At 38.4% G+C, this 18,577-nt stretch overlaps 1 protein-coding gene across 1 annotated transcript in view; it reads left to right on the top strand.

Moving 5' to 3' along the window:
• The first annotated feature begins 245 nt into the window (after window positions 1-245).
• Window positions 246-18,577, top strand: part of LOC306982700 (integrin beta-1-like) — a 29,771-nt gene continuing 11,439 nt past the window's right edge. Inside the window, exons 1-10 of the mRNA XM_079583167.1 lie at window positions 246-266; window positions 6,241-6,301; window positions 7,659-7,744; window positions 9,073-9,295; window positions 9,367-9,537; window positions 11,027-11,220; window positions 15,730-15,867; window positions 17,381-17,476; window positions 17,568-17,657; window positions 17,725-17,865. Of these exons, the coding sequence (XP_079439293.1) occupies window positions 6,241-6,301; window positions 7,659-7,744; window positions 9,073-9,295; window positions 9,367-9,537; window positions 11,027-11,220; window positions 15,730-15,867; window positions 17,381-17,476; window positions 17,568-17,657; window positions 17,725-17,865 (1,200 nt within the window). The 5' untranslated portion in view covers window positions 246-266. The remainder of the gene's footprint in view (window positions 267-6,240; window positions 6,302-7,658; window positions 7,745-9,072; window positions 9,296-9,366; window positions 9,538-11,026; window positions 11,221-15,729; window positions 15,868-17,380; window positions 17,477-17,567; window positions 17,658-17,724; window positions 17,866-18,577) is intronic.

Genomic DNA, 18,577 nt, shown 5'->3' with positions numbered 1-18,577 from the left:
AAACAAGGGCTAAACCAGGACTAAACAAGGGTTAAACCTGGACTAAACAAGGGCTAAACCTGGACAAAACAAGGGCTAAACCAGGACTAAACAAGGGTTAAACCTGCTAAACCAGGAAAAGGGCCGGACTCTCTCCTTCAGGGCTGGCGTTCTGAGGAAGTCCAGCCCCCGTCGTCTCCTGAAACTGGAAAACAAACATCTGAAGCTCCGTGAGGGCCGTGTCTGGATCTGTGTCGCATTATCCAGCGGAACAGAAACACGGGAAGGTAAGAACTGCTTCAGCTTTAATGTTTATCCTGGGACGTGTTTACAGATGTTTCCTGTCGAACGCTGAGCTCCAACAGCAGCAGCACGGGAGACAAAACATTCACCTCTCAACACACTTGAACAGAGCTTTACCCAAATCTAAAAGCTTCTTGAAGAGAGCAGAGATGAAAACGAGAGGGCGAAGGAGCGTCTTCTTATACAGTGCCTCTCGAAAGTATTCATACACCTTGAACTTTTGCACATTTTGTCATGTTTACAGCCCTAAACATAAAGATTTTATTTAGATTTTTTTACTGAACGTTCACACACAAGTAACAGACAACTGTGAAGTGAAAGCAAAATGATACATGATTCTGTGATTTTTCAAAAAATAGAAAAGTGAAAAAATTGCCTTTACAAAAATTCAACAAAAAATCAACAAAAAAATGACAAAAAATCAACAAAAAAATGACAAAAATTCAACAAAAAAATGACAAAAATGCAACAAAAAAATGACAAAAATTCAACAAAAAAATGACAAAAATTCAACAAAAAAATGACAAAAATTCAACAAAAAAATGACAAAAATTCAACAAAATGTGACAAAAAAATGACAAAAATTCAACAAAAAAATGACAAAAACGCAACAAAAATGTGACAAAAATTCAAAAAAATGTGACCAAAAAATGACAAAAAATCAACAAAAAAATGTGACAAAAATTCAACAAAAAAATGACAAAAAATCAACAAAAAGTGACAAAAATTCAACAAAAAAGTGACAAAAATTCAACAAAAAAATGACAAAAATTCTACAAAAAAATGACAAAAATTCAACAAAAAAATGACAAAAACGCAACAAAAATGTGACAAAAATTCAACAAAATGTGACCAAAAAATGACAAAAAATCAACAAAAAAATATGACAAAAATTCAACAAAAAAATGACAAAAACGCAACAAAAATGTGACAAAAATTCAAAAAAATGTGACCAAAAAATGACAAAAATTCAACAAAAAAATGACAAAAATTCAACAAAAAAATGACAAAAATTCAACAAAAAAATGACAAAAATTCAACAAAAAAATGACAAAAATTCAACAAAATGTGACAAAAAAATGACAAAAATTCAACAAAAAAATATGACAAAAATTCAACAAAAAAATGACAAAAATTCAACAAAAAAGTGACAAAAATTCAACAAAAAAATGACAAAAATTCTACAAAAAAATGACAAAAATTCAACAAAAAAATGACAAAAATTCAACAAAAAAATGACAAAAATTCAACAAAATGTGACAAAAAAATGACAAAAATTCAACAAAAAAATGACAAAAACGCAACAAAAATGTGACAAAAATTCAAAAAAATGTGACCAAAAAATGACAAAAAATCAACAAAAAAATATGACAAAAATTCAACAAAAAAATGACAAAAAATCTACAAAAAAATGACAAAAATTAAACAAAAAAATGACAAAAATTCTACAAAAAAATGACAAAAAATCAACAAAAAAATGACAAAAATTCAACAAAAAAATGACAAAAATGCAATAAAAAAATGACAAAAATTCAACAAAAAAATGACAAAAATGCAACAAAAAAATGACAAAAATTCAACAAAAAAATGACAAAAATTCAACAAAATGTGACAAAAAAATGACAAAAATTCAACAAAAAAATGACAAAAACGCAACAAAAATGTGACAAAAATTCAAAAAAATGTGACCAAAAAATGACAAAAAATCAACAAAAAAATATGACAAAAATTCAACAAAAAAATGACAAAAAATCAACAAAAAGTGACAAAAATTCAACAAAAAAGTGACAAAAATTCAACAAAAAAATGACAAAAATTCTACAAAAAAATGACAAAAATTAAACAAAAATGCAACAAAAAAATGACAAAAATTCAACAAAAAAATGACAAAAATTCAACAAAAAAATGACAAAAATTCAACAAAAAAATGACAAAAATTCAACAAAAAAATGACAAAAATTCAACAAAAAAATGACAAAAATTCAACAAAAAAATGACAAAAATTCAACAAAATGTGACAAAAAAATGACAAAAATTCAACAACAAAATGACAAAAACGCAACAAAAATGTGACAAAAATTCAAAAAAATGTGACCAAAAAATGACAAAAAATCAACAAAAAAATGTGACAAAAATTCAACAAAAAAATGACAAAAAATCAACAAAAAGTGACAAAAATTCAACAAAAAAGTGACAAAAATTCAACAAAAAAATGACAAAAATTCTACAAAAAAATGACAAAAACGCAACAAAAATGTGACAAAAATTCAACAAAATGTGACCAAAAAATGACAAAAAATCAACAAAAAAATATGACAAAAATTCAACAAAAAAATGACAAAAACGCAACAAAAATGTGACAAAAATTCAACAAAATGTGACCAAAAAATGACAAAAATTCAACAAAAAAATGACAAAAATTCAACAAAAAAATGACAAAAATTCAACAAAAAAATGACAAAAATTCAACAAAACAATGACAAAAATTCAACAAAATGTGACAAAAAAATGACAAAAATTCAACAAAAAAATATGACAAAAATTCAACAAAAAAATGACAAAAATTCAACAAAAAAGTGACAAAAATTCAACAAAAAAATGACAAAAATTCTACAAAAAAATGACAAAAATTCAACAAAAAAATGACAAAAATTCAACAAAAAAATGACAAAAATTCAACAAAATGTGACAAAAAAATGACAAAAATTCAACAAAAAAATGACAAAAACGCAACAAAAATGTGACAAAAATTCAAAAAAATGTGACCAAAAAATGACAAAAAATCAACAAAAAAATATGACAAAAATTCAACAAAAAAATGACAAAAATTCTACAAAAAAATGACAAAAATTAAACAAAAAAATGACAAAAATTCTACAAAAAAATGACAAAAATTAAACAAAAAAATGACAAAAATTCTACAAAAAAATGACAAAAAATCAACAAAAAAATGACAAAAATTCAACCACAAAATGACAAAAATGCAATAAAAAAATGACAAAAATTCAACAAAAAAATGACAAAAATGCAACAAAAAAATGACAAAAATTCAACAAAAAAATGACAAAAATTCAACAAAATGTGACAAAAAAATGACAAAAATTCAACAAAAAAATGACAAAAACGCAACAAAAATGTGACAAAAATTCAAAAAAATGTGACCAAAAAATGACAAAAAATCAACAAAAAAATATGACAAAAATTCAACAAAAAAATGACAAAAAATCAACAAAAAGTGACAAAAATTCAACAAAAAAGTGACAAAAATTCAACAAAAAAATGACAAAAATTCTACAAAAAAATGACAAAAATTAAACAAAAATGCAACAAAAAAATGACAAAAATTAAACAAAAAAATGACAAAAATTCAACAAAAAAATGACAAAAATTCAACAAAAAAATGACAAAAATTCAACAAAAAAATGACAAAAATTCAACAAAAAAATGACAAAAATTCAACAAAAAAATGACAAAAATTCAACAAAATGTGACAAAAAAATGACAAAAATTCAACAACAAAATGACAAAAACGCAACAAAAATGTGACAAAAATTCAAAAAAATGTGACCAAAAAATGACAAAAAATCAACAAAAAAATGTGACAAAAATTCAACAAAAAAATGACAAAAAATCAACAAAAAGTGACAAAAATTCAACAAAAAAGTGACAAAAATTCAACAAAAAAATGACAAAAATTCTACAAAAAAATGACAAAAATTCAACAAAAAAATGACAAAAACGCAACAAAAATGTGACAAAAATTCAACAAAATGTGACCAAAAAATGACAAAAAATCAACAAAAAAATATGACAAAAATTCAACTAAAAAATGACAAAAACGCAACAAAAATGTGACAAAAATTCAACAAAATGTGACCAAAAAATGACAAAAATTCAACAAAAAAATGACAAAAATTCAACAAAAAAATGACAAAAATTCAACAAAAAAATGACAAAAATTCAACAAAAAAATGACAAAAATTCAACAAAATGTGACAAAAAAATGACAAAAATTCAACAAAAAAATATGACAAAAATTCAACAAAAAAATATGACAAAAATTCAACAAAAAAATGACAAAAATTCAACAAAAAAGTGACAAAAATTCAACAAAAAAATGACAAAAATTCTACAAAAAAATGACAAAAATTCAACAAAAAAATGACAAAAATTCAACAAAAAAATGACAAAAATTCAACAAAATGTGACAAAAAAATGACAAAAATTCAACAAAAAAATGACAAAAACGCAACAAAAATGTGACAAAAATTCAAAAAAATGTGACCAAAAAATGACAAAAAATCAACAAAAAAATATGACAAAAATTCAACAAAAAAATGACAAAAATTCTACAAAAAAATGACAAAAATTAAACAAAAAAATGACAAAAATTCTACAAAAAAATGACAAAAAATCAACAAAAAAATGACAAAAATTCAACCAAAAAATGACAAAAATGCAATAAAAAAATGACAAAAATTCAACAAAAAAATGACAAAAATGCAACAAAAAAATGACAAAAATTCAACAAAAAAATGACAAAAATTCAACAAAATGTGACAAAAAAAATGACAAAAATTCAACAAAAAAATGACAAAAACGCAACAAAAATGTGACAAAAATTCAAAAAAATGTGACCAAAAAATGACAAAAATTCAACAAAAAAATGACAAAAAATCAACAAAAAGTGACAAAAATTCAACAAAAAAGTGACAAAAATTCAACAAAAAAATGACAAAAATTCTACAAAAAAATGACAAAAATTAAACAAAAATGCAACAAAAAAATGACAAAAATTAAACAAAAAAATGACAAAAATTAAACAAAAAAATGACAAAAATTCAACAAAAAAATGACAAAAATTCAACAAAAAAATGACAAAAATTCAACAAAAAAATGACAAAAATTCAACAAAAAAATGACAAAAATTCAACAAAATGTGACAAAAAAATGACAAAAATTCAACAACAAAATGACAAAAACGCAACAAAAATGTGACAAAAATTCAAAAAAATGTGACCAAAAAATGACAAAAAATCAACAAAAAAATATGACAAAAATTCAACAAAAAAATGACAAAAAATCAACAAAAAGTGACAAAAATTCAACAAAAAAATGACAAAAATTCAACAAAAAAATGACAAAAATTCAACAAAAAAATGACAAAAATTCAACAAAAAAATGACAAAAATTCAACAAAAAATGACAAAAATTCAACAAAATGTGACAAAAAAATGACAAAAAAATGACAAAAATTCAACAAAAATGTGACAAAAATTCAACAAAAAAATGACAAAAATTCAACAAAAATGTGACAAAAAAAATGACAAATTCAACAAAAAATGTGACAAAAAAGTGACAAAAATTCAACAAAAATGTGACAAAAATTCAACAAAAATTCAACAAAAAAATGACAAAAATGTGACAAAAATGTGACAAAATGTGACAAAAACTCAACAAAAACTCAACAAAAACTCAACAAAAACTCAACAAAAATTCAACAAAAATGTGACAAAAATTCAACAAAAATTCAACAAAAATTCAACAAAAATTCAACAAAAATTCAACAAAAATTCAACAAAAACAACAAAAATGTGACAAAAATTCAGAATGAGGTCTTCGCTTTCCATCACAGTGGCCTCTAACAATGGTGGTCTCTACAATGGTGGCCTCTACAATGGTGGTCTCTACAATGGTGGCCTCAACAACGCTCCAGGATCATTTGTGTAGTTGGTCTTCCTGTCAGAGGCTCCATCAGCAGAGAAAACCTTCCAAACAGGTGATCCTGGAGCATCAGAGGCCGCTGTGCTGACCCCTCGTCCAGCCGCTGGGTCACTAAGGTCAGACACACACAAATAAACGTTTATTCCACATGAGAAGTCGCCTAATGCTCCTTTAAGTTCCTCCTCTCACATGAGTGACCTGTGATCCTGTAAAGAGCGTGTGCTGTTGTTGCAGATGGACGTGCGGCTGCTCTGGACTGTGACTCTGCTGCTCGGACTCTCCACGGCTCGGAAAGGTCAGTCCCTCTGTTCCTCTGTTTGTTCCTCTGTTTGTTCCTCTGTTTGTTCCTCTGTTCCTCTGTCTGTTCCTCTGTTTGTTCCTCTGTTTGTTCCTCTGTTTGTTCCTCTGTTCCTCTGTTTGTTCCTCTGTTCCTCTGTGTTCCTCTGTTCCTCTGTGTTCCTCTGTGTTCCTCTGTGTTCCTCTGTGTTCCTCTGTTCCTCTGTGTTCCTCTGTGTTCCTCAGATCCTCGTTCAGGTCCGTGAGGTCCAGGCTGTTCCCAGTGTTTATCTCGGCGTCTGTTCAAACTAAACACATGAAGCTGAAGTGGAGATTCCACAGTTTGGTGTAAACTGTTGATCAGAGTCAGATCATTGTTTGTGCAGCAGAAGTTTCTTCCATGACGTGTCTTCACCGCTCGCCTTCACAAAGGGCTTTACCCAAATCTAACAGTTCTCCAGCTTTACCCAAATCTAACAGGTCCTGCAGGTCTTTTCCCTTGTTCTCGTAACTTTGGAAGGTTTTTTCTACATTGCACTTTTTCCACTTTTTCATCGCTTGTTTCTTGTTTTTGTCGCTCTTTTGTTGTGTTTTTACTCACACTTTAATCGTGTGCGACGTCTCCAGTTCAGCTTTACCCAAATCCCGTAGGCCAGTGTAACGCCTCATTTGAAAGCTAAGATCTACAAAACTGAACTGATCTTTTTCCTCACGTCAGATTTTTTTTCAGCACTTTTTTTGTTGGGCAGTCGTCTCATTTTTGTCACTTTTTCGTTAAATTATTCGCATTTTTTTTGTCAAATTCTTATCACTTTTTCGTCCATTTTTTCTCAATTATTCGTCAAATTTTTGTCAAATTCTTATCACTTTTTTGTAAATTTTTGTCACTTTTTCGTTAAATTATTCACATTTTTTCGTCAAATTCTTATCACTTTTTAGTGGATTTTTCGTCACTTTTTCGTCCATTTTTTCTCAATTTTGGTCAAATTTTTGTCATAGTTTTGTCCATTTTTTTGTAAATTTTTGTCACTTTTTCGTCCAATTCTTCATTTTTTTTGTCATTTTTTTGTACATTTTTCGTCACTTTTTCATCAAATTATTCCCATTTTTTCGTAAATGTTTTCTCACTGTTTTGTCACATTTCCATCCTTGTTTTCGTCTCAGTTTTGTCGCTATTTTCACACCTTTTTTCCAGAAGCTTTTGGATTGGGGTAAAGCTGGTGTTAACAGCAGGTGCAGAAGTTTATCTGAAGAATAAAACAGGCTCAGGTGTTTGTGACGTGATTCTCTGTGAAGCACTTTGTGATTTTATCTGTGAGAGGTGCTGTATAAATAAAGTTTCTTCTTCTTCTTCTTCTTCCTGTGTCGTCCTGCAGGGGGCAGTGTTTGCATCCAGGCCGGCGCTCGCTCGTGCGGGGAGTGCGTCCAGGTGTCGGAGTCCTGCGGCTGGTGTTCAGACGAGGTACAGGCGCCTCCTGGAGGTTTAACCTCTTAACCCCCGCCTTTTCTCCTGTTCGGCTTTACCCAAATCTAAAAGCTTCTGGAGAAAAATAGCAACAAGAAATGGACGAAAACGACGGTGAACAGAAAAGTGACAACGGACAAAGATCTGTTTAGCGACAGAACAGAGACGAAAACTATGATGAGGATGTGACAAAAAAGTGAGAAAACTTAGACAAAAAACTGTCAAAAAATGGACAAAAATGTGACAGAAAATGGACCAAAAAAAGGACAAAAAATGGACAAAAAAGGGACAAAAAAATGACAGAAAGTGACAAAAAATGGATGAAAAATTGATTAAAACAATGATGAAAAAGTGGCAAAAAATTGACACAAAAAGGAAAAAAATTGGACAAAAAATTACGTAAAAATGACAAAAATGTGACAAAAAATGGACAAAAAAAAGGACAAAAAAGGGACAAAAAATGGATGAAAAATTGATTAAAAAATGATGAAAAAGTGGCAAAAAAATTGACACAAAAAGTTGACAAAAAAATTACAAAAAAATTATGAAAAATGATGAAAAAGTGGCAAAAAATTGACAAAAAATATTACGAAAAAAATACGTAAAAAAGACAAAAAAGTGACAAAAATTGACAAAAAAAGGACCAAAAAATGATGAAAAAATGATGAAAAAATGATGAAAAAGGACAAAAAAAGTTTACAAAATTCGACCAAAAAAAATACCGAAACAATGACAAAAATTGACAAAAAAAAATGATGAAAAAAAGACAATGTGACAAAAATGTGACAAAAAATTAACAAAGAATAGATGAAAAAATGATGAAAAAGTGGCAAAAAAAAGACAAATTTTTTGTCATTTTTTGGTCACGTTTTTGTCATTCTTTCATCCATTTCTTGTGACATTTTCGTCACTTTTTCATTTTTTTTTGTATTGACCTTTATTTATTATTATTTAAATACTTTTTCATCAATGTTTTCTCACTTTTTTGTCACATTTCCATCATTGTTTTCGTCTCAGTTTTGTTGCTATTTTTTCCCAGAAGCTTTTGGATTGGGGTAAAGCCAAACTGGAGAAAATGTGCTCGGTTCAGGCGGGAGTTAAGGGGTTAATGCAGGCTAGCTGATACCATAGACATGCACTAGCCTAGCATTAGCCTAGCGCCACAAAACTCTTCAAATATAAGAACTGCATGAATTACAAAAAAAAATATCTCCATAAATCAGCAACGCTCTGGATAACGAGGAAACGAGGCCCTGAGAGGTGATGTTCATGTGTCATTTCAAAACGTGTCTCAGACTGAAGTGCTTCGTCCTGTTTCTCTGCAGGCGTTCCTGAGCGTGGGCGAGGCCAAGTCTGCTCGCTGTGATGACCTTCAGTCTCTGTCTGAGCGCCGCTGTCCTCCTGAGAAGATCGAGAACCCTCGAGGAAGCATCACCATCGACAAGGACCAACCAGTGACCAACCGTAAGAAGGACTCCCCCGAGAAGCTGAAGCCGGAGCAGATCACCCAGATCCAGCCGCAGAAGCTCAGCCTCACCCTCCGCTCTGGTACAGATCATCTACAGAAGAACATCTGTGGAGGGTCAGTGGTTAAATCTCTGCTCACGTGCTGTTTCCAGGTGAACCTCAGACCTTCTCTCTGAAGTTCAAGCGTGCGGAGGATTATCCCATCGACCTGTACTACCTCATGGACCTGTCCTTCTCCATGAAGGACGATCTGGAGAACGTCAAGAACCTGGGCACCGACCTCATGAGGGAGATGCAGGGGATCACCTCTGACTTCAGGATCGGTAAGGACCCGGATGTTCATGTCTCTGTCACCGAGCAGAACCTGGAGTTTTCCTTAACCCCTTAACTCCCACCCGAACCGAGCCAGTTTCTCCAGCTTTACCCCAATCCAAAAGCTTCTGGAAAAAAGCTGTGAAAATAGCAACCAAACTGAGACGAAAACAATGATGGAAATGTGACAAAAAAGTGACAAAAAAATGACAAAAAAGTGACGAAAAATTGATGAAAAAATTACAAAAAATTACTAAAAAATTACTAAAAAATTACAAAAATTGACAAAAATGTGATAAAATTGACAAAAAAATGACAAAAAAATCCCCCAAAAATTACAAAAAATTACAAAAACATTTACAAAAAATTACAAAAAATTACAAAAAAATTACAAAATTTGATTTTTTTTTTACTAAAAAATTACAAAAACATTTACAAAAATTGATGAAAAAGATAACAAAAATAACAAAAAAATTACCAAAATTACAAAAAAATTACAAAAAACTTACTAAAAAATTACTAAAAAATTACTAAAAAATTACAAAAATTGACAAAAATGTGATAAAATTGACAAAAAATGACAAAAAAATGACAAAAAAATCCCCCCCAAATTACAAAAACATTTACAAAAAATTAAAAAAAATTAAAAAATTTGATTTTTTTTTACTAAAAAATTACAAAAACATTTACAAAAAATGACAAAAAAGTGATAAAATTGACAAAAAAATGACAAAAAAATCCCCCAAAAATTACAAAAAATTACAAAAACATTTACAAAAAATTACAAAAAATTACAAAAAAATTACAAAATTTGATTTTTTTTTTACTAAAAAATTACAAAAACATTTACAAAAATTGATGAAAAAGATAAAAAAAATAACAAAAAAATTACCAAAATTACAAAAAAATTACAAAAAACTTACTAAAAAATTACTAAAAAATTACTAAAAAATTACAAAAATTGACAAAAATGTGATAAAATTGACAAAAAATGACAAAAAAATGACAAAAAAATCCCCCCAAAATTACAAAAACATTTACAAAAAATTTAAAAAAATTAAAAAATTTGATTTTTTTTTACTAAAAAATTACAAAAACATTTACAAAAAATGACAAAAAAGTGACTAAAAATAATGAAAAAAATACAACCCCACCTCAAAAAAATTACAGAAATGTGATAAAATTTACAAAAAAAACTACAAAAAAAAAGACAAAAAAATTACAAAAATGTGATTTTTTTTTTACAAAAATTGACAAAAATTGACAAAAATTGACAAAAATTGACAAATAAATTACAAAAAATTGCTTAAAATGACAAAAACGTAATGAAAAAATTACAAAAAACAAAAAAGTGACAAAAATGAGTTTAATAACCGACAAAAAATGATCCTCTCGGTTCAGGCGGGGGTTAAGAGGTTAAAGCCTCATGAACGTCACTAACGTCACAGATCACCAGTGTCGCTGTGAAGGTCCTTCCACTAAACGCCTCCCGTCCCGCAGGTTTCGGGTCGATAGTGAAGACTCCGCCCCCTTGTCCCGGGACCCAGAGCTGCCCCTTCAGCTTCACCAACGTCCTGAGTCTGACCGACCGAGGAGACGAGTTCAACCGGCGAGTCAGTGAGCAGCAGATCCAACCCGAGCTGCAGTCAGCGCCGGGAGGCGTCCAGGGCGTCCTGCAGGCGGCGCTGTGTCAGGTGAGGCTAAAGGGAGACGTCCTGCAGGAGGAGCTGTGTCAGGTGAGGCTAAAGGGAGACGTCCTGTAGGAGGAGCTGTGTCAGGTGAGACTAAAGGGAGACGTCCTGCAGGGGGCGCTGTGTCAGGTGAGGCTAAAGGGAGACGTCCTGTAGGAGGAGCTGTGTCAGGTGAGGCTAAAGGGAGACGTCCTGCAGGAGGAGCTGTGTCAGGTGAGACTAAAGGGAGACGTCCTGCAGGGGGCGCTGTGTCAGGTGTTAAAGGGAGGCGTCCTGCAGGGGGCGCTGTGTCAGGTGAGGCTAAAGGGAGACGTCCTGTAGGAGGAGCTGTGTCAGGTGTTAAAGGGAGACGTCCTGTAGGAGGCGCTGTGTCAGGTGAGGCTAAAGGGAGACGTCCTGCAGGGGGCGCTGTGTCAGGTGAGGCTAAAGGGAGACGTCCTGTAGGAGGCGCTGTGTCAGGTGAGACTAAAGGGAGACGTCCTGTAGGAGGAGCTGTGTCAGGTGAGGCTAAAGGGAGACGTCCTGTAGGAGGAGCTGTGTCAGGTGAGACTAAAGGGAGACGTCCTGTAGGAGGAGCTGTGTCAGGTGAGGCTAAAGGGAGACGTCCTGTAGGAGGAGCTGTGTCAGGTGAGACTAAAGGGAGACGTCCTGTAGGAGGAGCTGTGTCAGGTGAGACTAAAGGGAGACGTCCTGCAGGCGGCGCTGTGTCAGGTGAGACTAAAGGGAGACGTCCTGTAGGAGGAGCTGTGTCAGGTGAGACTAAAGGGAGACGTCCTGTAGGAGGAGCTGTGTCAGGTGAGGCTAAAGGGAGACGTCCTGTAGGAGGCGCTGTGTCAGGTGAGGCTAAAGGGAGACGTCCTGTAGGAGGAGCTGTGTCAGGTGAGGCTAAAGGGAGACGTCCTGCAGGGGGCGCTGTGTCAGGTGAGACTAAAGGGAGACGTCCTGTAGGAGGAGCTGTGTCAGGTGAGACTAAAGGGAGGCGTCCTGCAGGAGGCGCTGTGTCAGGTGAGACTAAAGGGAGACGTCCTGTAGGAGGAGCTGTGTCAGGTGAGACTAAAGGGAGACGTCCTGCAGGAGGAGCTGTGTCAGGTGAGACTAAAGGGAGACGTCCTGCAGGAGGAGCTGTGTCAGGTGAGACTAAAGGGAGGCGTCCTGCAGGAGGCGCTGTGTCAGGTGAGACTAAAGGGAGACGTCCTGTAGGAGGAGCTGTGTCAGGTGAGGCTAAAGGGAGACGTCCTGTAGGAGGCGCTGTGTCAGGTGAGACTAAAGGGAGACGTCCTGTAGGAGGAGCTGTGTCAGGTGAGACTAAAGGGAGACGTCCTGCAGGAGGAGCTGTGTCAGGTGAGACTAAAGGGAGACGTCCTGCAGGAGGAGCTGTGTCAGGTGAGACTAAAGGGAGACGTCCTGCAGGAGGCGCTGTGTCAGGTGAGGCTAAAGGGAGACGTCCTGTAGGAGGCGCTGTGTCAGGTGAGACTAAAGGGAGGCGTCCTGCAGGAGGCGCTGTGTCAGGTGAGACTAAAGGGAGACGTCCTGTAGGAGGAGCTGTGTCAGGTGAGGCTAAAGGGAGACGTCCTGTAGGAGGCGCTGTGTCAGGTGAGACTAAAGGGAGACGTCCTGTAGGAGGAGCTGTGTCAGGTGTTAAAGGGAGACGTCCTGTAGGAGGAGCTGTGTCAGGTGAGGCTAAAGGGAGACGTCCTGCAGGAGGAGCTGTGTCAGGTGAGGTTAAAGGGAGACGTCCTGCAGGAGGAGCTGTGTCAGGTGAGACTAAAGGGAGACGTCCTGCAGGCGGCGCTGTGTCAGGTGAGACTAAAGGGAGACGTCCTGTAGGAGGAGCTGTGTCAGGTGAGACTAAAGGGAGGCGTCCTGCAGGAGGAGCTGTGTCAGGTGAGACTAAAGGGAGACGTCCTGTAGGAGGAGCTGTGTCAGGTGAGACTAAAGGGAGACGTCCTGTAGGAGGAGCTGTGTCAGGTGAGGCTAAAGGGAGACGTCCTGCAGGGGGCGCTGTGTCAGGTGAGGCTAAAGGGAGACGTCCTGCAGGGGGCGCTGTGTCAGGTGAGACTAAAGGGAGACGTCCTGTAGGAGGCGCTGTGTCAGGTGAGACTAAAGGGAGACGTCCTGCAGGAGGAGCTGTGTCAGGTGAGACTAAAGGGAGACGTCCTGTAGGAGGCGCTGTGTCAGGTGAGACTAAAGGGAGACGTCCTGTAGGAGGCGCTGTGTCAGGTGTTAAAGGGAGACGTCCTGTAGGAGGCGCTGTGTCAGGTGTTAAAGGGAGACGTCCTGTAGGAGGCGCTGTGTCAGGTGAGACTAAAGGGAGACGTCCTGCAGGGGGCGCTGTGTCAGGTGAGACTAAAGGGAGACGTCCTGTAGGAGGCGCTGTGTCAGGTGAGACTAAAGGGAGACGTCCTGTAGGAGGCGCTGTGTCAGGTGAGACTAAAGGGAGACGTCCTGTAGGAGGCGCTGTGTCAGGTGAGACTAAAGGGAGACGTCCTGCAGGAGGAGCTGTGTCAGGTGAGACTAAAGGGAGACGTCCTGTAGGAGGCGCTGTGTCAGGTGAGACTAAAGGGAGACGTCCTGTAGGAGGCGCTGTGTCAGGTGTTAAAGGGAGACGTCCTGTAGGAGGCGCTGTGTCAGGTGTTAAAGGGAGACGTCCTGTAGGAGGAGCTGTGTCAGGTGAGGCTAAAGGGAGACGTCCTGTAGGAGGAGCTGTGTCAGGTGTTAAAGGGAGACGTCCTGTAGGAGGAGCTGTGTCAGGTGAGGCTAAAGGGAGACGTCCTGCAGGAGGAGCTGTGTCAGGTGAGGCTAAAGGGAGACGTCCTGTAGGAGGAGCTGTGTCAGGTGAGACTAAAGGGAGACGTCCTGTAGGAGGAGCTGTGTCAGGTGTTAAAGGGAGACGTCCTGCAGGAGGCGCTGTGTCAGGTGAGGCTAAAGGGAGACGTCCTGTAGGGGGAGCTGTGTCAGGTGAGGCTAAAGGGAGACGTCCTGCAGGGGGCGCTGTGTCAGGTGAGACTAAAGGGAGACGTCCTGCAGGAGGAGCTGTGTCAGGTGAGACTAAAGGGAGACGTCCTGCAGGAGGAGCTGTGTCAGGTGAGACTAAAGGGAGACGTCCTGCAGGCGGCGCTGTGTCAGGTGAGGCTAAAGGGAGACGTCCTGTAGGAGGAGCTGTGTCAGGTGAGGCTAAAGGGAGGCGTCCTGCAGGCGGCGCTGTGTCAGGTGAGGCTAAAGGGAGACGTCCTGCAGGCGGCGCTGTGTCAGGTGAGACTAAAGGGAGACGTCCTGTAGGAGGCGCTGTGTCAGGTGAGGCTAAAGGGAGACGTCCTGTAGGAGGAGCTGTGTCAGGTGAGGCTAAAGGGAGGCGTCCTGCAGGGGGCGCTGTGTCAGGTGAGGCTAAAGGGAGACGTCCTGCAGGGGGCGCTGTGTCAGGTGAGGCTAAAGGGAGACGTCCTGTAGGAGGAGCTGTGTCAGGTGAGACTAAAGGGAGACGTCCTGTAGGAGGCGCTGTGTCAGGTGAGGCTAAAGGGAGACGTCCTGTAGGAGGAGCTGTGTCAGGTGAGGCTAAAGGGAGACGTCCTGTAGGAGGCGCTGTGTCAGGTGAGGCTAAAGGGAGACGTCCTGTAGGAGGAGCTGTGTCAGGTGAGGCTAAAGGGAGACGTCCTGTAGGAGGAGCTGTGTCAGGTGAGGCTAAAGGGAGACGTCCTGTAGGAGGCGCTGTGTCAGGTGAGACTAAAGGGAGACGTCCTGTAGGAGGCGCTGTGTCAGGTGAGGCTAAAGGGAGACGTCCTGTAGGAGGAGCTGTGTCAGGTGAGGCTAAAGGGAGACGTCCTGCAGGAGGAGCTGTGTCAGGTGAGACTAAAGGGAGACGTCCTGTAGGAGGCGCTGTGTCACAAGAAATTACAAAAAAATTACAAAAAAATTACAAAAAAATTACAAAAAAATTACAAAAAAATTACAAAAAAATTACAAAAAAATTACAAAAATGTGTCAAAAAAATTACAAAACAATTATTAAAATGTGACCAAAAAAAAGTCAAAAATGTGACAAAAAATGAAAAAAAATGACAAAAAAGTGTCAAAAAAATGACAGAAAAAAGGACAAAAATGTGACAAAAAAGTCAAAAAATTACAAAAAAAATTACAAAAATGTGACAAAAAAATGACAAGAAAATGACAACAAAACCACAAACAAATGACAAAAAAATGTAAAAAAAAATTAAAAAAATGTGTCAAAAAAATGTGTCAAAAAAATGTGTCAAAAAAATGTGTCAAAAAAAGGTGTCAAAAAAAGGTGTCAAAAAAATTACAAAAAAATTACAAAAAAATCACAAAAAATGACAAAAAAATGACCAAAAAATTACAAAAATGTGACAAAAAAATGACAGGAGGCGCTGTGTCAGGTGAGGCTGAAGGGAGGCGTCCAGAGCGTCGTGCAGGGGGCGCTGTGAGGCTAAAGGGAGGCGTCCTGCAGGGGGCGCTGTGTATCTGGACGACTGAGAGCCCAAACCCGTGTCTCCTCCAGGAGCAGATCGGCTGGAGGGAGGTCACCCGCCTGCTGGTCGTGTCCTCAGACGCTGAGGTCGTCGCTCACGGAGGCGCGAGGCGGACGCTGGAGGCGCAGTGCCAAATGATCAACCACACGTACAACGACGACGGACAGGTCAGAGGAAAACATGTATAACAGGAGACCGGGACTCCCACTCATAAGAATGTTCTCCTGCGTCTCCTGTGTCTCCTCTGTCTCCTGTGTCTCATGTGTCTCCTGTGTCTCCTGTGTCTCCTGCGTCTCCTGTGTCTCCTGTGTCTCCTCTGTCTCATGTCTCTCCTGTGTCTCCTGCGTCTCATGCGTCTCCTCTGTCTCATGTCTCCCCTGTGTCTCCTGTGTCTCATGTGTCTCCTCTGTCTCCTGCGTCTCCTCTGTCTCATGTCTCTCCTGTGTCTCCTGCGTCTCCTCTGTCTCATGTCTCCCCTGTGTCTCCTGTGTCTCATGTGTCTCCTCTGTCTCCTGCGTCTCCTCTGTCTCATGTCTCCCCTGTGTCTCCTGTGTCTCCTCTGTCTCATGTCTCCCCTGTGTCTCCTGTGTCTCATGTGTCTCCTCTGTCTCCTGCGTCTCCTCTGTCTCATGTCTCCCCTGTGTCTCCTGTGTCTCCTGTGTCTCCTGTGTCTCCTATGTCTCCTCTGTCTCATGTCTCCCCTGCGTCTCCTCCGTCTCCTCTGTCTCATGTCTCCCCTGTGTCTCATGTCTCCCCTGTGTCTCCTGCGTCTCCTCTGTCTCATGTCTCCCCTGTGTCTCCTGCGTCTCATGTGTCTCATGTCTCCCCTTCGTCTCATGTCTCCCCTGTGTCTCCTGCGTCTCCTCTGTCTCATGTCTCCCCTGTGTCTCCTGTGTCTCATGTGTCTCATGTCTCCCCTTCGTCTCATGTCTCCCCTGTGTCTCCTGCGTCTCCCCTGTGTCTCATGTCTCCCCTGTGTCTCCTGTGTCTCATGTGTCTCATGTCTCCCCTTCGTCTCATGTCTCCCCTGTGTCTCCTGCGTCTCCTCTGTCTCATGTCTCCCCTGTGTCTCATGTCTCCCCTGTGTCTCATGTCTCCCCTGTGTCTCCTGCGTCTCCTCTGTCTCATGTCTCCCCTGTGTCTCCTGCGTCTCCTCTGTCTCATGTCTCCCCTGTGTCTCCTGTGTCTCCTGTGTCTCATGTCTCCCCTGTGTCTCCTGTGTCTCCTCTGTCTCATGTCTCCCCTGTGTCTCATGTCTCCCCTGTGTCTCCTGTGTCTCCTCTGTCTCATGTCTCCCCTGTGTCTCATGTCTCCCCTGTGTCTCCTGCGTCTCCTCTGTCTCATGTCTCCCCTGTGTCTCCTGTGTCTCCTGTGTCTCCTGTGTCTCCTCTGTCTCCTGTGTCTCCTGTGTCTCCTGCGTCTCCTGTGTCTCCTGTGTCTCCTGTGTCTCCTCTGTCTCCTGTGTCTCCTGTGTCTCCTGTGTCTCCTGTGTCTCCTGTGTCTCATGTCTCCCCTGCGTCTCCTGCGTCTCCTGTATCTCCTGTGTCTCCTCTGTCTCCTGTGTCTCCTGTGTCTCCTCTGTCTCCTGTGTCTCCTCTGTCTCCTCTGTCTCCTGTGTCTCCTGTGTCTCCTCTGTCTCCTGTGTCTCATGTCTCCCCTTCGTCTCCTGTGTCTCCTCAGGCTCCTGCGAGCGTCTCTCAGCTCAGCTCCGCTCTGAGCCAACACAACATCCAGACCATCTTCGCCGTCACCGAGGAGGTCCTGCCCGGCTACCAGGTGCCTGCTGTGGACTCAGTCTGACTAAACTCCGTGTGCCTAAACTCCTTTTCTCTGAGTTTGGTTTCCTTTCCGTTCGTTTGTCCTTCAGGAGCTCGTGAGTCACATCCCGAAGTCGACCGTGGGAACTCTGTCGTCCAACTCCAGCAACATCCTGGAACTCATCGTCGACGCCTACCACGTGAGTCTGACTGAAACCCCGGGTCTGGAGCGTCTGAACTGACCTGAACCCCGTTCCTCTCGCCCAGTCGCTGTCCTCAGAGGTGATCCTGGAGAACAGCAGACTTCCTGAAGGCGTGTCCATCTCCTACCAGTCTGTGTGCAAGAACGGCGTCGAGGGAACCGGCGAGGGCGGCCGCAAGTGCTCCAACATCTCCATCGGCGACAAGGTGAGAGGAGCCCCGGGATCCTCTGCTCCTTCAAATCCTCTGCAACTTCTGCTCCTTCTGCTCCTTCAAATCCTCTGCTCCCTCTGCTTTATTTTTGTCTCTTTTTGCTGGATTTTTGTCTCTTTTTTTTCCTGTATTTTTATGTTTTTTTGCTGTATTTTTGTCTTTTTTTGCTGTATTTTTATGTTTTTTTTGCTGTATTTTTATCTTTTTTTGCTGTATTTTTTATCTTTTTTTGCTGTATTTTTATCTTTTTTTTGCTGGATTTTTATCTTTTTTTGCTGTATTTTTATCTTTTTTTGCTGTATTTTTATCTTTTTTTTTGCTGTATTTTTATCTTTTTTTGCTGTATTTTTATCTTTTTTTGCTGTATTTTTATCTTTTTTTTTGCTGTATTTTTATCTTTTTTTGCTGTATTTTTATCTTTTTTTGCTGTATTTTTATCTTTTTTTTGCTGTATTTTTATCTTTTTTTTGCTGTATTTTTATCTTTTTTTTTTCCTGGATTTTTTATCTTTTTTTTGCTGTATTTTTGTCTTTTTTTGCTGTATTTTTATCTTTTTTTTGCTGGATTTTTTATCTTTTTTTTGCTGTATTTTTGTCTTTTTTTTGCTGGATTTTTTATCTTTTTTTTGCTGTATTTTTGTCTTTTTTTGCTGGATTTTTATTTATTTTTTTCTGAATTTTCATCTTTTTTGCTGGATTTTTGTCAC

The sequence above is a fragment of the Gobius niger genome (assembly GCF_951799975.1).
Source record: "Gobius niger genome assembly, contig: SCAFFOLD_77, whole genome shotgun sequence".
Classification (NCBI taxonomy): domain Eukaryota; kingdom Metazoa; phylum Chordata; class Actinopteri; order Gobiiformes; family Gobiidae; genus Gobius; species Gobius niger.
This window is presented reverse-complemented; position numbering and strand designations above follow the sequence as displayed.